The 21,895-nt window shown below is 41.8% G+C and overlaps 1 protein-coding gene across 1 annotated transcript in view; it reads right to left on the bottom strand.

Moving 5' to 3' along the window:
• Window positions 1–21,895, bottom strand: part of LOC139923744 (receptor-type tyrosine-protein phosphatase gamma) — a 316,355-nt gene that overhangs the window by 95,852 nt on the left and 198,608 nt on the right. Inside the window, exon 7 of the mRNA XM_071914574.2 lies at window positions 4,539–4,634. Coding sequence (XP_071770675.2) covers window positions 4,539–4,634 — 96 coding nt within the window. The remainder of the gene's footprint in view (window positions 1–4,538; window positions 4,635–21,895) is intronic.

Below are 21,895 nucleotides of genomic sequence, written 5' to 3'. Positions count from 1 at the left end.
TATCTCAAAAAGTTAACATTGGATTTGACTGACATCTGATGGACAGTTAGCCCTTGGCCCAAAGGTCAGGTGATTAGGCTTTGGTGGTGATCCAGATTTGGGATTTCCACCATGACATGATTATAGTTTTTCAGCCATAGCTATTATGCTGCGTTCAATTGCTGGTGGGAAAGTCTGACATGCAGGACTTCCAAGTTGGTTGCTAAACATGCGATTTTGTCAGAAAATCAAACCCGGGAGACAAACGTTAAACAAACATGAACTGTTACGGAGGCTGTTGCCGTGCAAGGTGGAGAATTATTCAGCATTGGTGGAGGCTTGCGCTCTAACAAGTGCCTTCTAGTTATTATTAGGGTTTGATCTTATTCTTCTTTGTCACTTGGTCATAATAGATATAGACTGGTATCCCAGGCGTTTCAGTCAAACTGCTGCAACATGCATACACATGCACACGCACACACACACACACACACACACACACACACACACAGCTCCTAATTGTGTCTACTAGCTGGGCTGTTGTGTGGGATGCTGCTATTGTATTGTGCATCCTGACAGCTGGGAGGAGAGATTTAAGCACGTCATTCCAGGAGGAGGTCTCACACACACACACACACACACAGAAACATGGCTCACAATCTACATTTTAACTCACAAAGCAAAAACTATTCAAGTGATGAAACTGCAACACACAAACACACACTTCACTTACACGCGTGTGCACACACATGCACACGCACACACACTTGCTTACAATCTGCATTCTAACTCACAAAGTAAAAACTATTGGAGTGATGAAACTGCAACACACCAATACACACTTCATTTACACACACACGTGCGCACACAGGTGCGTTCGCACACACACACACACACTCACACACACAGGTTCCCTGACGAGCAGTTTGGAGATCTGTGTACGTGTGTGTGTGTGTGTTTGTACCTGAATTTGCACTGTACTACTACATCATACAATCTGCATTTTAACTTACAAAGCAAAAACTATTGGCTGTGAGGACCTGAGACGCACAAAGAAACACACAAACTCACACTTCATCTACACGCATGCCTCTCACACACACACACACACACACACACACACACGCACACACACACACACACACACGCACACACACACACACACACACACACACAGTTTGAGCCTCTCTTCTCCAGGTTATTAAAGACAAACCGAAGTGTTTGAGAGGGGCAGGAAAGCGAGTGGCAGCTAGATGAATAAAGAAAAATGCAGTTCTGAGGCAGGCACCCACACAAGCTCCTATTTGCATAGGAACAAACACATAAGCAGAACCTCTCGAGATCCATTTGCAAGCGTCAAGTTATTGAGGGCACGGGTTCAAATCAATCTTTGAGGCCTGCAACCGCACAATATCATCAGATTCAATGGAAATGTACGCATACTGCCATATCATAAATCGGGGGGGGGGGGGGGGGGGGTAAAAGAGAGCTAAAAGGATGGATAGAGAATGAGTAATAAGAAAAATGTAAAGACTAGGGAAGGAGAGAGAAAGAGAGAGAGAGAGAGAGAGAGGTTGTGATATATGCAGGCTGGCTGGATTAACTTTCCCAGTAAAGGTAGCGGCTCTGGCTGCCGTTCAAAATAAAGCAAGCTTATTCTGTTATTTCATCATGGTGGTCGTTTATAAAAAAAAACAAAAAAAAAAAACACTCTTAGGTAAGGGATTTTGATATTTGCCTATTCATCTCCCATCCACGAAAAAAGTATAGATTAAAGTATTACTATGGTGTGCAAATAAGCAGTAGGGTATATTGAGGCAAAGCAATCTGACATATAAAAATATAAATATATCAATACACTACCAGTCAAAAGTTTGGACACACCACATTGTTCTATATTTTGACTATTTTCCACATTTTAGAATAATAGTAAAGACATCAAAACTATGAAATAACACAAATGCAATTATGCAGTGACCAAAAAAGTGTTAAACAAATCAAAACTATTATATTTTAGATTCTTATATAGCTGCCCTTTGCCTTGATGGAAAGGCAAAGGCTTTGGAAAGAAATTCATACATAGCGCAGGATGAAATCAGTGGAACCATTAGAAGTATCATTATGTATGCAGTGTGTAACAATGAGAGGGATATCAATAAAGTGATGTGAATTTACAGCAGTATACATATAAATGTATTGCCAACTAACACAACATGTTAAATGCGTAAATGATGTGTGCTCATCTTAGGCATTTGAGTGTTAGAATAGTAACTTTAGAGAGAGAGACACACAGAGAGAGAGAGAGAGAGAGAGAGAGAGAGAGAGAGAGAGAGTCTCATTGAGATTCAGCTGGCACAAGAAATTGGCCAATTTGGACTTTCACCGACTATACGGCTATGTAAATGTTTGCAAGTGCGTGCCACTGTATCTCGGCATATGTTTGTGTGCGCGTGTGCACATAAGACGCAAATAGAGAGACTGAGAGAGCGAGGGAGAGAGAGAGCGGCATAGAGAGCGAAAGGGAATGGGAGAGAGAGAGAGAGAAAAAATAAAAACGAGAGAAGGGAATATTAACGGAGGGGTAATGGTCCAAGTAAAAGCCCACTTAGGTAATCGATGGCCTCAAATGAACTTTTAATCCTGCCAATTGAGAGTGATAGAGCTGACAATGATCCCAGTCCGCCCACTGCTCAGCTCAATGGGGCAGAGGAAGGGAGGGAGGGGCTTTTATTGGCGGCTGGACTTTGATCTTGATCTACAGGTTTATACCGGACGCCCACGCACCATCACCGAGAACCCAACACTGAAAATCACCTTTTCAGCTTCTGAGAACCAAGAGCATAAAAAGCAAGGCGAGGAGAGCAAGAGAGAGGTTGACCCAATGTAGGTAGATGATGATGCACACACAAGCGTCTGGGTGTAGACATTGACTACATTCATTCTCTAAGTGTAAGCCTTTACACTAACGTAAACCTAGGCTGACTACCAATATGCCTTCTTGTGCGTTCTTGTGTCTTCCATGACACGTTTTACGTAATACCTAACCGCAGAAGCACGATTCCAAAACAAAAGAATGACAGGACGGAGGATGGATAGAAAAGCTGGAAGTTTCCTCGCCGACCTCAAAATATCGAGGATGCATCGGATGGAGACTTGACTGACGAGAACGAATGGAAAGCCCCAAGATTCATTGCGACTACAGCAGCGCTGTAGTCTACAGTACAGAGCCGGTTAACAGGTGGGAAAATTAACAGCTGTGTGTCTTAATTAATCAGCACGTGATGTGAAGCACAGAGTCCATCTCAAACTGTCAGGAAGCTTCTTTGTGCTGACTTTGATGAGAAGATCGTTCTCTCCAAGACAACTTGGAAAGAACGTTCTCCAGGAGGACACAAGTATCGACTTGGCGTTCTTAGTTTTGATAATCAGCCCTAGTCCTACTTTTAGCCTTGAAGGAAGTTCGCCCCAAATTCAAAATCAGTCATTATCTACTCACCTCGTGTCAGTCGAAACTCCATTGAAACACACAGTGAGTTAGCTACTGTGGTTCCATCTCAGCCTTCTGACAAACAATTGAAGTGAATGGGGTCTGGTTGTTTAGAGTTTCATCAAATTTCTCTAAACAGCTCGTGTAGCCAAACCATTGCACTGAGAGTTCAACAAGCCCAGATTTAACTTGTTATACAGCAATATTCTTTGTAGAGAAAGTGGTAACTTCTTCTAGAAGTATAGTGTGGAAACCAATATGAGGAAATGGGCTGATCTTGTTTGAAACTGGCCAGCCATCCATTTCCTTATTTCTTTTGACAAAAATGTTATGAACTGAAAAAGCATTTGATGGATGGCAAACCAAATGTTTTTAAATAGAATGATGATATGGTAAAAATTAATATTAAAACAAATTATAACTACTTGAAAATACGGAAGAGGATTAGGGCCACATGTGTAAAATGTATTTGAGTTCTGAGATTAAAGTCAGAATTCTCACTTTTTTCTCAGAATTCTGATTTTTTTCTCAGAATTCTGACTTTAATCTCACATTAGGGCCACATGTGTATTTTTCACATGTGGCCCTAATACTCTTCTGAAGGAAATTGTTTTGAACTGAAATTGAAAAATATTTAGGTCCCAATTTCACAACACAGTGCAGCTTTAGGACGACTGCAGGCGTTGTCTCAACTCTGTATATACAGCGGTTTTCAGTGTTGGTGCAGGCTGTCCTATCAACCTCTATTCAACGTCAAAATATTTGCTGGGAATTGCTTGGGAGAAGGCTGAGATGGAACTGCAGCAGCTCACTCTCTGTGTGTTTGGTGGTTGTACAAACTTCAATGCAGTTTCCACTGACATGCGAGTGAGTAGATAATGACAGAATTTTTATTTTGGGGTGATTTTCCTCTAAAATGAGGACCTTTCTGTTCTTTTGAGGACATTTGGCACTCATAAGTAGGAGTACAACAATACACACACACACACACACACACATACACACACACACACACACACACACACACACACACACACACACACACACACTTGACTTGAAGAAATGCTCCCACCTGAAAAAACACAGCCATGGCTGCAATGATCCTCTTCTCCCTGATAGCTGCACTGAGGCTGTCGAAGTCATCTGAGTTGTACATGTAAATCTGCATCTGTTAGAGAGAGAAACACAGAGTTAGGCTAAGGACACGATTAGGATAACGATTGTGCATCACACACATAGACACACACTGATTTTTTTGTCTCTCAGTTGTACGTATACACACACTAGACGATTACGCAGGACGGGGAAATCACACACAAAATAACTGAAATTATCCTGCTGCTGACGTCATCATCTCTAGTCTCTAATTTGACACCAATCACAACAGCACACCTCACTGTAAATTCAGCTTTCATTGGTTATTATATATCTGCTTCCTTCAGACTCCCATATCCCTCTCATTGTAACATACTGGATCTACTGATACTTTTCATAATGGTTCCACTGTTTCATACTGTATACATGATGATAGTATTTTTCATGTTCATTTTTTGAATTTCTGTTTATACATACTTATATTTAAGTGAGAGATCGATATTGTTAGTAACATCTGTAAGTGGCAACTGTAAGTAAATCCATACATGTTAGTTATCCATACTCTTTCCCATACTTCCCACCCATACAGTCTATTCATATGTTTATATAAATCCACAATTGTTTACATTCTACTGTTATTGATTTATAGCTTTTATTGTTTATGTTTTTCTTCTAGGTTTGACTTGTAAATCCCAAATGTCAGACTTTCCCACCAGCACTTGAATGCAGCATAATAGTTATGGCAAAAAAACGGAAATCATCTAAAGGTGGAAATTCCAGATCCGGATCACCACCAAATTCTATTCAACTGATCCATGGACCAAGGTCTATCTGTCCACCAAATTTCAGCCAAATCCGTTTGTTACTTTTTGAGATATCTTGCTACGTATTGAATTAACGTTATTGGATTTGCTATTTAACCCAGGACTTGTTCAGGACCCCGCAGATGACGGGACGTAAATATCCAAAATGGTGGTTCAGATCAGTCTGTTAAGTTTGAGTCTGTAAACCTCTCACACTACCAGATAATCTCTGTGGTCCATCGGTCCCAACCGAGCCTCCGATGGGGATTCCCCTCATCCCATCCCAATTGTGGGGATGAATGAATCTGGTGTGAATCGGACAGTTAATTCTCTAGTGTGTCCCCAGCCTTACATTAGGTTAGAATCTCCTCATGCACATTCTCACTTGTCATTGAGACATGAACGAGATTTCCCATGTCCTATTTACTGCCCCATATTGTCCAATTTAGTTGCTTTAGAATTCTACAGTCCTGCCTACAGACACGGTCAATTCAAATACTCCACGACTAGCACCAGATCCTTTTAGCGTGGAGAAATATGACACGGTTTTAATAAGATTCTGCCCTAATAAAACTACCCCACATCTGCAGTGGAAGAAATTCTCCATTCTAGTTTTTCTCTGAGGTTTTCTTAAAGTAATGCAGCCTAAATAAATTGGCAACATCTGGAAATAACAGCTTTGGGCTTAATTTGTTCATGGAATGACTCAGCAAAAAAAAAATCTGCTGTCCATTGCTTATCCACTGTTAATGTAATGGGAGGAGTGATGTGAGACTGGGACTCAAATGTTGGACTTGGTTGGACTGTGTATTTCTATTACTCATTCAAAAAGAACAAGATCAAACACATACACACAGCAAATTGGTCAAACAGTCAGGGACTATTGGTTGTCATGGTGATACTCATAGCGAGAGTGTGTGCACAGTATGTATTACCAATATATGTTTGTGTGTGTGTCTGTCTGTCTGTGTGTGTGTACATATTCACGTGTGTTTGCATAATAGCTCCAGCAGAATTTTGTAGTGCTGGGGAACACACTCTCGCCTGCCAAAAGCCATTTTGGGGCTTTTTATTTGCCAAGATCAACATTGTCAATATTACTCCAGTAGCATTTTCTACGGCTTGCTAATCCTTGCACAGAAAGCCGCGTGCATCGCTTTTTGATCTATTTGTGGAGTAAACAGTTGTCAAGCAGCCTGATATAGAGGCTGTTTGGTGAATTTCGAGCAGAGATGGCTCAATTGGAACGATACATCCTCCCAGACTATTGTTAATGAAAGCAAGGCGGGGGAATGTGCCTCTGAACGCAGCATCGATGTAGCAGCCCGACAGTCAGAATCACTTCAAAAGCACAATAAACAGAAAAGGAATTTGCCCTGATGATACTGATACATATTGACAACTTACAGCATGCACACAACACATTAACAAGATTAACGGGGTCTCACATACAGTGAAAAGGGACAGAGCAAGACATAATGTGGACAATAGACTGCCTGTCACTCTAGGTAACATTGTAACAGTCAGTCTTCTATAGCTGTGAGTGTTAAAGCAGTGTCACATAGAGAAGTGGACTTCAAAGTGGGGTCCAGGGACTAAAATGATGTCCTTGATGAGGTTTAAATGGTTCCCCAATAGTTTCCTCTCACTATAATTTAATTTACTGGTAAATATCCCAATTAGATAATTTTTCACTGTCACCACTACTGTCTCACCATGTAAAGTGTAGACAGTTCTACAATTCAATATTAAATGAACAGCAATACAAATCTTCCCATATGGGTCCCTGGACTAATTCTTATCAAATGGGGTTCTGTGGGATCTATTTGGGTCCCGGGCATGAAAAAGTTTGGAAGCCCCTGGCATACTGTGTAGTTGCAACAGTAGAGGGAAGCACCATTTGTCATAAGTGACCAGTACTGCATTTCTCCAGTGTACCATGAGGAGTTTATACTGAATAGAAAGAGATGCATGACATTATGAGCATAGATGTATCTAAATTTCTGTGGCTGAAAAGTTTCTGAATAGTGTGCAAGGTCTGAAGTACACAAGATTGTGCATAGATTGTAGTTGTGTAAGACTGTGAGAAAACGGCTTTGGTGGCACTAAATATCATGGTAATAAATGTGACAGCAGTAAAGTTCAATTGGATGGTGAGGAGGAGTCCAGAGAACGTCTAAATCCCACTAAACATGTCATGGTACGTTGCCGCCAGCGTGGTGTCACTGCGTCGCTCTAGCTGCTCCACAGAACACTTATATTTTGAAAGAAGAGCAGAGGGGGAAAAGTGTCTGGACTAAATTCATCAATATGCAGATGTATGGCTTTGGTTTTTTTCCACTATGTGCACAAAAAAAGCTGAGCTGAGACACACTACAATACAGCCACAAACTGCAGCCAGATACTATTATAGCAGGTTGCAGTTATCTGTCAGTTTGAAAAATGTATAGGACTTTTTTTTTTATTTAACATCATAGTCTGTGTGGATTGCCATTTATGATTCTTTACATGAACCAATACACCAGAAAACAACCAATGTCAACTTTCTTTCTCATTATTATGCGCATCAGCCATCGAGAATTGAATCTCTGCGATTTTTGGGCTTTGATGCTTCCATTGGACCCAACGCAATGGTGACATAATACAGCAGTGGAGAAACTTTCATTGATTTCAAAGGAAGCATTCCCTTCATGGCTGATGGCTGTAATGGAGCTTGGGGGTTTGCAGGGCTCGTTAAGTAGGGTGACAGCTCTTGGGAACAAGCTGTTGACGTAATGGGTGGTCTTGGTCTTAATGGACCCATAACATCAATACTATTATGGGGATCACAGTAGCTTGAAGGCGTGCAACTGGAAGGTCGCTGGTTTGAATCCCCTAACCAGCTGGGAAAATATGGTTGTGGACATTGAATGAATAGCACTCTCTCCCTTCTCTCAACAAATACAGTCTATGTGCCGTTGAACAAGGCACTGAACCCCAAACAGCTCCAGTGGATCTGCTCAGTGGCCAACACTGGAAGACTGTGGTTGTACTGGGCAGCTCCCAGTGGTCAACAGCAGAAGAATGAGTTGGTGGAAAAGTTGACTTTCCCTGATTTCCCTGGTTGGTGGTAATTTGTCTTGCCCTTTTCTTCACTTCTGGCTGGTGTTGCACAGTTTATGGAGGGCAGCTGACAGCCAATGACCCACTCAGTAGTGCATATAAAATGTTGGAGCTTGTTGTTGGTACAGGAGGAGGCGGAGCTGCATCAGACAGTAATGCATGTGAGGTGATGTGAGGATTCTTTTGATTACTAATGTATAAAATTGTACCAGAACTAGATGCGAGAAATTGAGCTTCCTCAGCTGATGCAGGAAGAACATGATTTACTGGGCCACACTGATTAAGCAGGAGATGCTCATGAGGGTGTTGGTGATGGTGGTCCCTTGGGAACGGCACAGCTGGGTTCATTGATTTCCAAGGCATAGATGAGCTGGTGGTTTCCTTCGGTACTCAGTAAGTAAACTAATAAGAGCCACTAGGGTGGTGTCATCTGCAAACTTGGGCACTTTGATGGACAGCTGGCTGGTGGCTGGAGGCACAGTCATATACTGAGAGTAGAATAGTGAGAAGAACACATGTAGGTTTTTCAGGTGGAGAACTTCCATCTCCAACTAAGTCTGAGATCCACCAGCAGATTGTGGGGTTCAGTATTAAGCTGGGAGTTTGCAATAGAGCAGTTCCAGTGCTGAATGAAGAGCTGAGAACAACTGGCAGAATTATCTATATCGTTGTATGTGACTTGTCTACAACTTTTATGCTTGTCATGATGCTGCTTCCTAGGCTATGTCTCTCTTGAAAAAGAAATTCCTTAATTCTTAACACTGTGGCTGTTTATGGTATGCAGCCTGTGGTCTCCAAGTGATCCAAAACAAACTGTAGATCCATGTTGGCTGCATTGTCCACCAGCCAATTCACCGTGTAGGAAACCTGTCGGTGTGATGCATGTATGTACGCAAGCATGCATAGGTATACTGTCACATATGCAAAAGTGCACATGCACATACAAAAGCATTTGCCCATTCATTCATTGTTTGTTCCCTCCCTAACTCACTCACGCTTTAACCCCCATGCTCTCTTCAGATACTCAGTTGAGATAGTGTGCTGCAAATATTACGTTCGCAGATTACGTTGCATTGCGGCCTGCCCCGAGCCTTCACCCTGCCAACAGAAAGCTATGTGTGTCACCGCTCATTTAGCATTTGGCCCACTGCAGTACTCTCTCCATATTTATTCAGGAGAGAGAAGCTTCCAGCATGCAAACAAAAATGCAAGAGCATCTGCCAGACTTCAACACAGGCAGTGTATTCAGACCACAGGTAACCACAACACTGCACCGCTGTCCATTGGTCAATATCTGCTTAGCGATTGCTAGCTGCAGTGCCAATGGTGCTGCAGCATAGATGGAACATAATGCTGATGTCATGTGAGAACCTCGTAATTCCAATTTTGGTGATTTTCATGTTTTATCTTGAAGGATTACATGGTTCTATATGGGTTGAGAAAATTCTATGACCGTTGGGCTTCTGGAACCCTTTGGATAAACTCAAAAATACACAGTGGTCAAGCTAAAACCAAGGCTATTTTTCTAGGTTCTTGAAAAGTTTACATTTTGGAGATACAAGGATTTCACCCAACAGTGACAACTAGAAGCATTGTGACATGACTGGCTGATGGTGGACACATCAGTGGTGTCCAAAAAATAAGCTACTCCCATTTCATGCTTGCTACAAAATGGCAACCCATGATATTTCATCGACAACACTGGTCAGTTTGACTCAGGTGTTTGGCTCTCATAACTGGACTTCCCACTGCTCATGTATGTGCACAGATGGACAGGATTAAGGGATAAAGCCAAGCATGTCAATAGGTGACTCCTACATACTGTATATCTACTCAAAGAAGCTGTTTAAGAGTCACAATATTAATCAAAGGAATCTGTTAAAGCTGGTACTATGCAAAGAAATAGACAATAATTTCTTTAACAATTGTATAACGAAAAGTTACACACATGCACACACACACAAAAACCGTGGACATGGGTAGTGCTAAAAAAAATGTATGTATGTGTGTATTGTATGTATGTGTAGATGGATGGATGGCTGGATAGATGGATGGATGAATAGATGGATAGATAGGTAGGTGGATGTCTTCTGCACTTGGTACAGCTGTTACACATTCATATTGTCAGGAGACATGCAGTCACATACATGCAAGGGCGCACATACAAAGCACAAACACACACACACCCATGCACGCGCAACTGCACACATGATTCACAAATAGACAATGATAATGCAAACAACGGAAATATAGTGAGGGCACACTGGTGTAGACATTTATGAATGAATTCAAACTCTGTACAAATATGCAGAGGCTTCGGGTTAAGGGAGCAACCAGCCAGCTTTGGGCCAGTGTGTGTGTGTGTGTGTGTGTGTGTGTGCTTGTGGGTGCCTGTATGTATCTGACAACCCTGCAAATAATAGGCATAATGAAAGCCTAATATAAACCTCTATACTTTACTTTTCCATCAAGTCTCGATTTGCGAATGTCTTGCAAATAAAATTTGATAGACAAAAAATAATGACGGTTCTAAAGTATTAAAAATGATCATTATCAATCCATTTTCTCATTGTAAAAACTGCATTGTCCCATCCCACCTTTGCATTACTCGGCTACTTTGGGCAATGGTGAAATACTGAATGAGTTATTCTACTGTTTGCACCTTGTCATAAGTTGCTCTGGATAAATGTGTCAACAAAAGTGTAATAATCTTCTACTGCTAGGCTCCACTGCTCATTAATTCAACCACAGGTAGACGTTTATATGGCTTAGGCCCATTACTGACTCATGCTGTGGTGGACTATGTCATGTGGTAACTGTGGGATTCACTTCTTTAAACTGTGTTTGTCTTTGGAATGTCTTTGAACCGACTCCCTTGCATATCAATATTCCCCACTGGCACGATAATAAGTCTGTCAAATATTTGAGCGCTCCGTCTCTCTTCTCTCACCACCTTGTGATTCCTATGATATACTAGGATATTGAAAAACCCTTATCAATAACAGGAGGCAGGAAGACCTATAATTTGTACTGATGGAGTGAGCGAGAGAGGGAGACAAAGAGAGGGACAAAGAGATTGAATAGTGAGGTACATGGTATACTGGGAGGAATAGAGAGAGAGAGAGGAAGAGGAGGAAGCCTGCCTCGCTTTCAGCTATCAGCCTTAGGGCGTCTGTAACAGCACCTTTCCCTTCCTGGAGTTCAGAAGCATGAGTGGGAGGTAGAAACACTGTCAAGCCTGGAGGCGAGGCATCTCAACCCCAAACAACTTAGTTATTTCTGCGCGGAAAAAACACTTTTGAGAGGAGAGGGGAACCCCCTGTCGCTCCTGAGGCGAGCAGGGGTCCACTTTTGTACCTTTACATCTTCACATCAGGACAAAAAGTGTTGCCCGGCCAGTTCGGCCTGCCGGAGACCGAGCTGCAACCTGTAATCAATGCTGGAGGAAGGCTGATGGTCGGGTCAAGGCCTTAGTTAAAAATATCTCCTCCCTCCTATAGTGCATGGGAACACTCCAGTCATGTCTGCGGCGCTGAGAGCACGACATCCCGCAGGACCAAACAATCGCTGAGCCTTTCAAACACATTTAAAAAAAACAACAACCCGGGAAAGGAAGTGACCCAGCCTGGCTCATTAGAACCAATTAGAGCCCTTCCTGTGTTGCTATGACCCCCGTGTTTAGTGTCTACCCCAGTGAGGGAATGGATGTAAAAAGAGGGGAGGGACAACAGCAGAAAGAAGGGGAAGGCAGACAGTATATAAGGAGATTCCCCAAAGGCCAAACGCCAAAGTTCAAATACATTAGAAGATGTCATAACTTTTTATGTATTCCCGCAATAAATATAACACCTTGGACTTGTCCTCTGTCACACATTTTGCTCATTCTTACATGTTCACAAACACACTCACACACACACACACATGCACACACAGGCATACTCCCATGCCTCTTTACAGTCAAGAGTGCACACACTTATAAACACACAACATCCATACATTCTGACACACAATTTCACAAACATACACACACACACACACACACACACACACACACACACAGACACACACACACACACACACACCGATGTGATCTAGTGCAATGTACACAATGCAGCATTAATATCTGGGAAGGTAAGCACAGGAGACAGACTCTCTACATTAACAGGTTGCAGTGATGAATCAGGCAACCTGTACAACTGACATCTTAATGCATCATTATTATAGATACTCTCAGTCGTTTCTGAGGGAGGGGAGGACGAGGGAAGTTAAAGGAAAAACCCACCTTAAAACAGAAATTAGATATATGCCTATGATATTAGATGATCCCATTATGTGTCAATGTGAACTCTCTCCTAAAGCTGGAATCCAGAGAACAAAGACTATAATGTCATCTAACAAAACAGTGGCCAAATCCAGACACAGACTCTTTGATGTGATTTCAGGTTAAATATGAAATTTCATATCAAGGAGTGTGTGTGTGTGTGTGTGTGTGTGTCCACATTTGCCTGATGGTGTCTGGATTTGGCCAAGGGTGTCCGGATTTGTCAGATGTGGAATTCTGTTTTAGGGTGGATGTTTGCTTTAAGACAGAAGACTCCTCCCATCTTTCTCTGACACAGCCAATTTATCCATCTCAACACTTAAGTCAATTATCAACAAGAGGGCGGAAAGGAAGGAGAAATGGATAGACAAAACCCTGGGAGGCCATTCTTCAAGATTTAACATCTATCCCTTCTCGTCATGTACATCCTAGTAAAGCATGGGGAATCGGCGGATATTCACCTCACAGGACGAAAAATCTACTTCCATATTAGTTTATTTTACTTATTAATAGTAATTTGTTACATTACTCAGATACACTACTCAGGATAAGTCAGTCTCGTCTCCTGTGAATGATAAGGAAACCAAAGAGTGTCGTCCTTTTACTGGATAAAATCAAAGCAGTGTGAATACTTCCACCCAGAGAAAGTACATTTTACTGCCATTTCTAACTAAGCTAATTGTGATGAAATTAATCAGCGGATGGTGGTGGGATATCATTTTTGGATAATTCAACTTCAATCTGATATGTAGAGGGGGTGATAACAAAAGTGACAACTTCATTTTTCATTAGTATCTGTAATAATATTACAGAAATTCAAATAGTAAATTATTACAGGTACGGACATACATGCAATGCCTTAGACACACCAACATGCACAAACACACACACACACACACACACACACACACACACACACAGCAGCGGGCAGACCACGAGAGTACAACCATAGAGACAGAGATACAGACTGAGACTCTGAACACTGAATGACAGAAAATCATAGACTCAGTGGACACAAGCTGGCCATGGAAACAGGTCAAATCTCACTTCTTACAACACTGTAAGATATATATAAAATAAGAGTGACTTGCTTTGACAAAATAAGTAAACCATATCCCAATCTCTCCAGTGTTCAGAAAGTCCCTGATTTATGTGGTGAGAACAGTCAGTGTGCAATTTTAGCTGCAAAATGTGTTGATTGTTGTCAAACAATAAGGGAAATAGACTGTAATACTGAATAAAAAATAACACTGTACATACCGACTCTGTCAGGTTATCTGATTGTTATTATTCTACAGTGAATGTGATTCATTTTGTCACCCTCTGCTTTAAACATGGATGGAATGTGATGCCAATAAATCACCCACTGAATTGAAAAAAGTATTTCATGGGCTCAGTACTCAAGAGATAAGAGTAACATAAAAGGCATTTCTTCTGACCGTTTCTGAGGCTCTGTGTCTTGACACAATTAGACCTCCGCCCGCAGGCTATGTCATCCGCGGTGCTCCTCTGTTACCAACCACATGACGTTTCAGAAACATGTGTCCTGACAGAACACTCTGAAGCCTCTTCCCTCCATTCTTTCCATCCACCTTCAAGTGTCTCCCGGGAGACTTCTACTGCCTCGAGATGGAAATCTAAAGCAAGAGGTGTTGTGGAGGTTGGCAGCGCTGCCATGCCCCCACTGAGGTGCTCTGAGACTGGGCACGAAGGGTCTGTGATCCACCCCCGGGGACTGGCGGATCTGAGCGACATAGCGAGGCTTTGTGTGAAAACAGACAACAGGATGCACTGCATGGAGTGCACGTCCTTGCTGAGAGAGAGAGAGAGAGAGAGAGAGAGAGAGAGAGAGAGGACATCAAGAAGATGTTTTGATGCAGTCTCTCTCAATCTGAGCCACGCTGTGGGGTTTCAAATTCCCTGGCCCCTCTCAGCACTGGAGAAAGGGCGTCCATCAAAGAAGGTCATACTATGTAGCATCAGTGGCCACTGATGCAATATACACTGCCTTTCATCTCCCTCTCCACAATGGCCTTACAAAACAGATCGGAGATGCAGGGACAGGGTGTACAATCTAGGTTATGAGATATGTTTAGAGCGTGCTGCGACCTCTCGCAATCTATCTTAAAAACCCAATTGAAATGCATTACGTGAGAAATGGCCCTGAGAGTCAGCTGTGGCTTTTTCAATTTCACGAGTGTTACTTTTTCATAAAAGCAGGGGGGCGAAAATATTGCTTTTAGCCCAAAAAAACACACAAAAAAACAAAAGGGTGGTGGGGGTGCCCATATCTGCAACCAGATTATTAAAAATGGTATGGAACAGGCTCGGGAACTGGGACAGCATCTATTTGCCCTCTAGGTAGCATTGGGCTTTTAAAGAATGGCTGTGTTTTTTGGTGTCATTGAGGACAGGCACTGGGAAATGTAACATTATGTTAGGAATGGCATGCGTTCCCTATCCAGAGGGAAGGCCAATCATAAATAAAAGAGAAATAAATAAAAAAAGGGAGCGCAGTCTGGCAGTCATCAGTTATCTTTGAAGGTTTAATGGAATGTAGCTGGCTGAGAGAGAGAGGGAGAGAACGAGAGAGAGAGAGAGAATGAGAGTCGGTGAGAGAGAGACGGAAAAGGCAATAAATGAGGAAAGCAAAAAGAGCATGAGGGAGAAAGGCTGGATATAACAATAAGACAAGAAAACTCCAAGATACCATTACTAATAAGATCAACAGCACAGAAAAACAACCCCGATCACCATAATATCATTTTGTACAGGCTGAAACATCCAGTTACACTGATTTATTTACTTTTGCTGTGTGCTACAGGGAAGGGAATGAATTCTTCTCTTTGTTCATTCACTCTGTCTCACTATCAGTGTAACACCATAGTCCTCCAGGCTTAATCCATTTAATATTCTTTCATTCCTTTCACTGATGTGTTATGCCACTCATCCAGACAGCCGATTGCACGTTGCTGACACACCTTTCCTTTCATATACAAATGCACACTGGCCCGCTCCTGCATACACGCTATGCCTACAAGGTTTCCATTCACAAATACACAGCGTGAAGGCGCGCACACAAACGCACGCACACACACTGTGAAACCCCATACCGATCTTGGTATACAGAGTGAAGCATGTGTAGCTTAGAGCGAGCGATAGGTGACAGACATGTGACGGAGTGCGTACTAGCGAGCCTGCAGTAGCTACTGTATAACTACTGAGCAGCTCCTTGTGTCCATAGGCAGTCTGAACAGAGCTTTAATACTGACTTATCCAGCTGTACATGCTGGTGTACGTACTAGCCATTTCCAGGCAGACACTGTACTGTTTCTTTACGACACAATGCAAAGAAAAAGTACAGTTTCCCTACAGTCCCACAGTGCATCTGTGGCCATAACATAGGCTAGACCTAATTAATCATCAGTTCATTTGAATGTAATCTCAGCTGTCTGGCTCCCTAGTTGATCAGCTGCCTTCATCTTATCTATGGAGAATACAGTAACGTTAGGCTACTTGTTAGCAAGTTAACATTAGCAACTGAACCATTAGCAAACATGCTTATAGCACTGCTTATACAACAATGTGCTTTATTATACAATGCTTGAGTATGTTTTGCCTTATCGACATAAAAGTCTTTATCATATTTATATATAGGCTACATCATTGTATTGTAGCCATCCAAAAAGACAAGGTATCTTTTGCCGTGTTCCATTCATAGATGGAAGAAATTCACAGCTGCTAGGTCGTCATGACAACCTCTGCGAGTTCCAGGTCTAGCTCAGAAAAAAAGGAGGCAAACATGGACCCCCACTAGATTTTCATTTCTCAACATAAAATAGTGTTCCCCATGCAACAGCTAATTATGTCAATGATATTTGGTGACGTTAGCTAGCTAGTTAGCATGGAACATTAGCAACTGTAGGTGCAACTTTATATTTCAAATGTTTAACCATTTACCACACAGTTGTTTTGATAATTTATGCAATGCTGAACAGTGAACTGAAACAATAAATCAACTATTGCACCATGAAGTTTCATAGCCTGCAGCTATAGGTGTGTGAAACGTGTCACTTTTAGCTGTCATGGTGACAAAATACCAGTGTATTCCACATGCCAGCTCATTCCCTAACTCTGTTTACCTCTATTTACAGCCTGCAGGGGCCGCCTCCCATAACATGGCTTCACTGTTGTAATTTGAGGTAATTTAATGAATGGCTATGTGTTGCACGGCCATGTGATATTGTAAAAACCCAGTGAGTGCCAGCTCGCTGAGGGGGTTTTGGTTCATCAACAATATATGCCAAATAAAACTTTATGGTGTCACTTTACTAGTCTAAATGAGTTACAGTGTTTTTGCTGAGCACATTGACGCAGATACTGTTTGTCTTGGAACTTGCACTTGTCAGAATGATTGCCTGAAAGGGTCAAGGAAGCGAGCGGCACGAACAATGGGCATGGCTCAGTTTGCAAAGAAGGAATATGCATTTACTGTATTGTGGATATCTGTCTGTGGAGGAGGATGGAACTCTGAATTGCATCTCCAGCAACACTCAGTATACACTTAACATTTGGTTCAATGGGTCAGACGCAACAGTGAACTGATAGAGATGAGCACAAGAGTTGAAGATCCTTTCATTACACTCAGGACCTTGAAAACCTTGAATTTGTATAACACATTAATTTGCGGATTTTCGCTCTATTGTTAATACACTATGTGGCCAATGCCAAAGCTCAATCCAGCAGTACTTTGCAGTACTTTCCATTTTATTACACATTATATTATAATCATCTAGCCTATCCTATAATTTATATATTCTAATCATCGAGCCTATCCTGTGTCATCTATCGATGACACAGGATAGGCTCATTCTATAGACCTATCAAGTTCAAATGCTGTACTATCTTTCAGTGTACATGGCTGTACTAGTAGTGGTTGAATTAGGAGCTCCCTGCCCTCTGGTGTGATTAAAACAAGGTGCAACCGCAAGGTTAAACATCTGCACCGCGATCCAAGGAAGCTCTGTGCATTTTTAGCTCCAACGTAAAAAGCCTTGCGAAAACACACTACAGGCGCTGATAGAAACAAACAGTTTGCATACAGCCGTTTGCAGACAAATAGTGCAAAGAAATGAAACTGCTACCCAGCGTTATCATTATTCATCAGATGATTTAGGGCCGGGATGTGCTTTCCATTTCCCACGCAGCAAAGGTTGATGGGAAATAAAATCCCATTCATCAATGACACATCTTTATCTGTGATACCTGCGGCAAAGCAAAGAGAGAGAGAGTGTGTGTGTGTGTGTGAATAAGGAAGACAGTGTGAGTGAGCGTGTACAACCACACTTACACCCCCCACCCCCAGCCCCCCCACCACCCACACCCCCGCTCTCTCAGCCCCCCTATCGCGTGTTAATTTACAGTGCCTCTCTTATCTAGGCAGGTGGGTAAAAGCTGGCAGAGCAAGTTCTGGAGCCACACACACTCATCCCCTCCTCCATCTTTTCATCCTTCGCTCCTCTCGTTTATCACGTCTGGGGGCTTGGGAGGGGGGTTGGAGATAAAAACGAGGCTTGGCAAGAGGCAGTCAGACAGAATGGATAGCTTAGCGCCTCGGCCAGCTAGCCCTGATAGCACTCTCACCTGCTCTGGGGGGGGGGGGGCGACAACGACGACTGTGGGAGGCGCCACAGTGGGAGGTAGGGTTAGACAGATACATCGGTTTGCCGATATATGGGGCCGATATTGGCTTTTTATTAAAAGTCAGATCTGGTCTCGTCCACCTCTGATATGATGAATATGATGCAGTTTGATTGATTCAATATCTATTGTAGAATTGATCAATACTACAGTGGTTGTCTATGGGAAGACCTTAACCTGAATTGATTGTAATGTGGCATTATGATCAGATTCTACACAAGTATGCATGAATATAGTTTATTATCACTGTCATTATTGTTATCATGGGTTTCAGTGGAGAGTTTTAGTGTCCCATGATGGTCTAAATGCTGTTTCAGAGGCTTTTCCACCCTGACAAGAATACAATTCTGGAGGAAACACTGAATGCTTGGAATTTCTCCAAGTGTTTTGGCATGAAAATGGTCAAAATGGTTAAAGATGTTGAGCCTCAGTCCAAAAATATCAGTAGTATCAAACTTCAAAAACTGGTTCAACAATTGGTTGAACCCTTGTGGGGGTTGAGATAAAGCTGGATGATAAAACAATCTCGATAGTTCTAAAATTTGCCAATGTAAAGATGATATTCTTTGGGGATTTATTTGCGATAATATTTTTCTCAATCTACGCAGAACCTTGCAACACAAACAGCCAATTGCGCTAAAAACGTAATACCAACAGCCAGTCAGATGGCAAAAATACCAGAGAAGAGTTGAGTTACCAGAGAAGATAATATAATAAGTGGTGATAAGTGGATCCAGATTAGCAAGATGTAAAAATGAACAGACCAGAGAAGGAAAGCTACAGTGACAGTGAACACGAAGATGGACTAGCGTCACGCAACCTCTATTGTACAAGTCAGATAAACCACAGAGCAACATTCTACGCAAAATATGTCGACAACAGGAAACACTGCCAACCTCTTCCATCAAATGAAAAGGTACCGTCCCACACAGCACACGCAAAGTCTGAGTTACCGGTAGCAGGCTAGCCTCAGTCGTCCATTGAACACTAGCTAACCTGTTAGCGGTCCTTCCACTGCCTGCGATGCTGGAGTTCAACCTACGCATCAAACAATGGTGTGAAATGGCTTAAGAGAGACAGAAAATTGGCAATGCTGCGGTGCAAACAGCTAGTTTAAGATCAATCAACTAGTTTAAGATCGACAACATGTTGATTTATATCACCGAGGTTGTGCAATCGCCCCTGTTAGTTACATGGTCTGGCTGTCTGCTAGCAGGATATCTCAAAAATTTAGGATTAGAATGGATTCCCATTAAATTTGGTGGACAGATCGGCCTTGAGCCAAGGAACAATTGATCTGAGATTTCTGCCATTAGATGATTGTTGTTTTTTAGCCATAGCTATAAAACTAACGAGGGTAGAGACTTCATTCCAAATCCTATGGGTATGTTTGCAGGGTCAAGAGATCAACTTCACTTACAATTTGATAGGATATGTGATAGGAATAATATCTTTGTGTGTAAGAACAAGTTGTTGAATTGTTCAGCTGTTGTCAGTTTTCATTCTCTGAGTGCCTTAAAGTTTGTTTTGTCTTCAGTATTCTCGCCAACAAACATGAGAGAGATGTTTAAAACTGAGGTGAGAAGTAGCAGGAGTCACACTAGCAATCAATTTCCTCCCTTTGTTTTACTTACATGCCTATTTTTGTTGCCTAATATATGGAGCTTATGGTATAGGTTGGCTTGTATTGACTTGTAGATGCAATTTGAATGTAAAGTCATATTGGCACTGTGAAATGTTTACAATAAATTCTCCAATAATAAAAACGTTTGTTTCTTCAGGGTGTACTCCTAAGCAGAATACTCTTCAATCTTTAAATGGAGCATTATTAAATGTCTTTTGTGATTATTATTGATATCCTGCGTAGGTTGAACTCCAGCATCGCAAAACAAATATTGTGATTATATTTTTGGCCATATCACCCAGTCCTAGGGTGAGAGGATCTTAACGAATAACCCACGAACACAGAGACTTTTGAAGTATAACTGGTTGTAGATCAGAATATCTTAGAGATGAAAGATGATTGGTACGCAATTGAGGTCAATTAAAGCACAGATGCCAGCAAAACTCTTTATTACTATATTGTGGAAAGTAATACACTCTGTTTATACTGTTAGAACTGGCTACTTTGGAAGTCAGCAGAGCTTAACCACACCATACTGTACCAAACTCAACCAAACCCAAGCTAAACCCAATTTAAACCAAACCAAGCCAACCATGCAGACCAAACAAACAAACCAAGATATTAAGTAAAAACTATTTTTTAGACATGAAATATAGTACTTTAAGAAAGCATGTCATGTCTTTTCCCTCCAAGCTCAAACCAAACTTGGTTGGAAAAAGTTATCCGCCGTTGAATTCCACCCATCCTCAAAGAGCTTGTTTTTCCTTCAACAGTGATCCTACACGCTGTGATCCAATGTAAATGCCATCCAGACAGATCTATTAAGTTAACCATTGAAAATTTGAACAGAAGCCGTCTGCATACTTCCGAGGTTAAATCAATTACTGACCTTAAAAGCAACGCAAAGACTTTCTCTGCCATTGAGGCTGAAATTGCCATTAATCTAATCATGGACCATCTGTGGAATCGTATCTGTATCTAAGTGTTTTGTTTTTAGCCAGATGACAAGGTTTGGGTATCAAATCGCTGCTGTTGGATGGAAACTGTGCATCAGCAAAAAGTTCGCTTTTCAAGGATTATTAAAATAATTATTATTTTCAGTTGGAAGCCACTTTCGGAATTAGACAATGGTATTAATTTGGGTTTCATGGACCGCAGCGTCATAAAACTTCATCAACCCCTAAGGTCAGTTTTTTAAGTCGCTCTGGGTAAAAGTGGCAGTACACTTCCAACAAAGGGGAACTTGCCCAAAATCCAACCAGTGTTTGCTTACACTACCTGCCAGTGGGGGATGTATGAGTGAAGCTTGAAGCATGAAGATTAAAGAAGCGACCGGAACCTAGGGAAACTGGAAATTTCAGAAATTGCGTAGATGTAAACAAAGGCAATCAACCAGAAAAAGGAAATGGAGGAGCTTTCCCACAAGGCAACAGAACCAACCATGTGATATTTTCAGACCAATAGCAGACAGTCAGTGTCCTTTTCCACAGCGAGTACACCAGCTGAGGAGCATCAGTGAAATGCCTAGAATATAAAATGTAAAAGGTGTGAATTTTTAATACAAGTAAAAACAAGAAACACTCCAGAATTGGAGTGAGAGGGATTTCGTGTGACAGTGATTTCACACGTGTTTGACTTCTGATCCACACAAGTGTCTAATGAAAATCTACAGGAGACACAAACACACATATTACATTTACACACACACACACACACACACGGGATGAGTGCTGGGTGATGTACTCAGCTCAAGGCCTTTGCATTGCTGCCTGGCAGTGCTGTGC

Source organism: Centroberyx gerrardi, chromosome 5 (genome assembly GCF_048128805.1).
Source record: "Centroberyx gerrardi isolate f3 chromosome 5, fCenGer3.hap1.cur.20231027, whole genome shotgun sequence".
Lineage (NCBI taxonomy): Eukaryota > Metazoa > Chordata > Actinopteri > Beryciformes > Berycidae > Centroberyx > Centroberyx gerrardi.
Note: the sequence above shows the minus strand (reverse complement) of the source record. Positions and strands in the feature narration are given on the sequence as shown.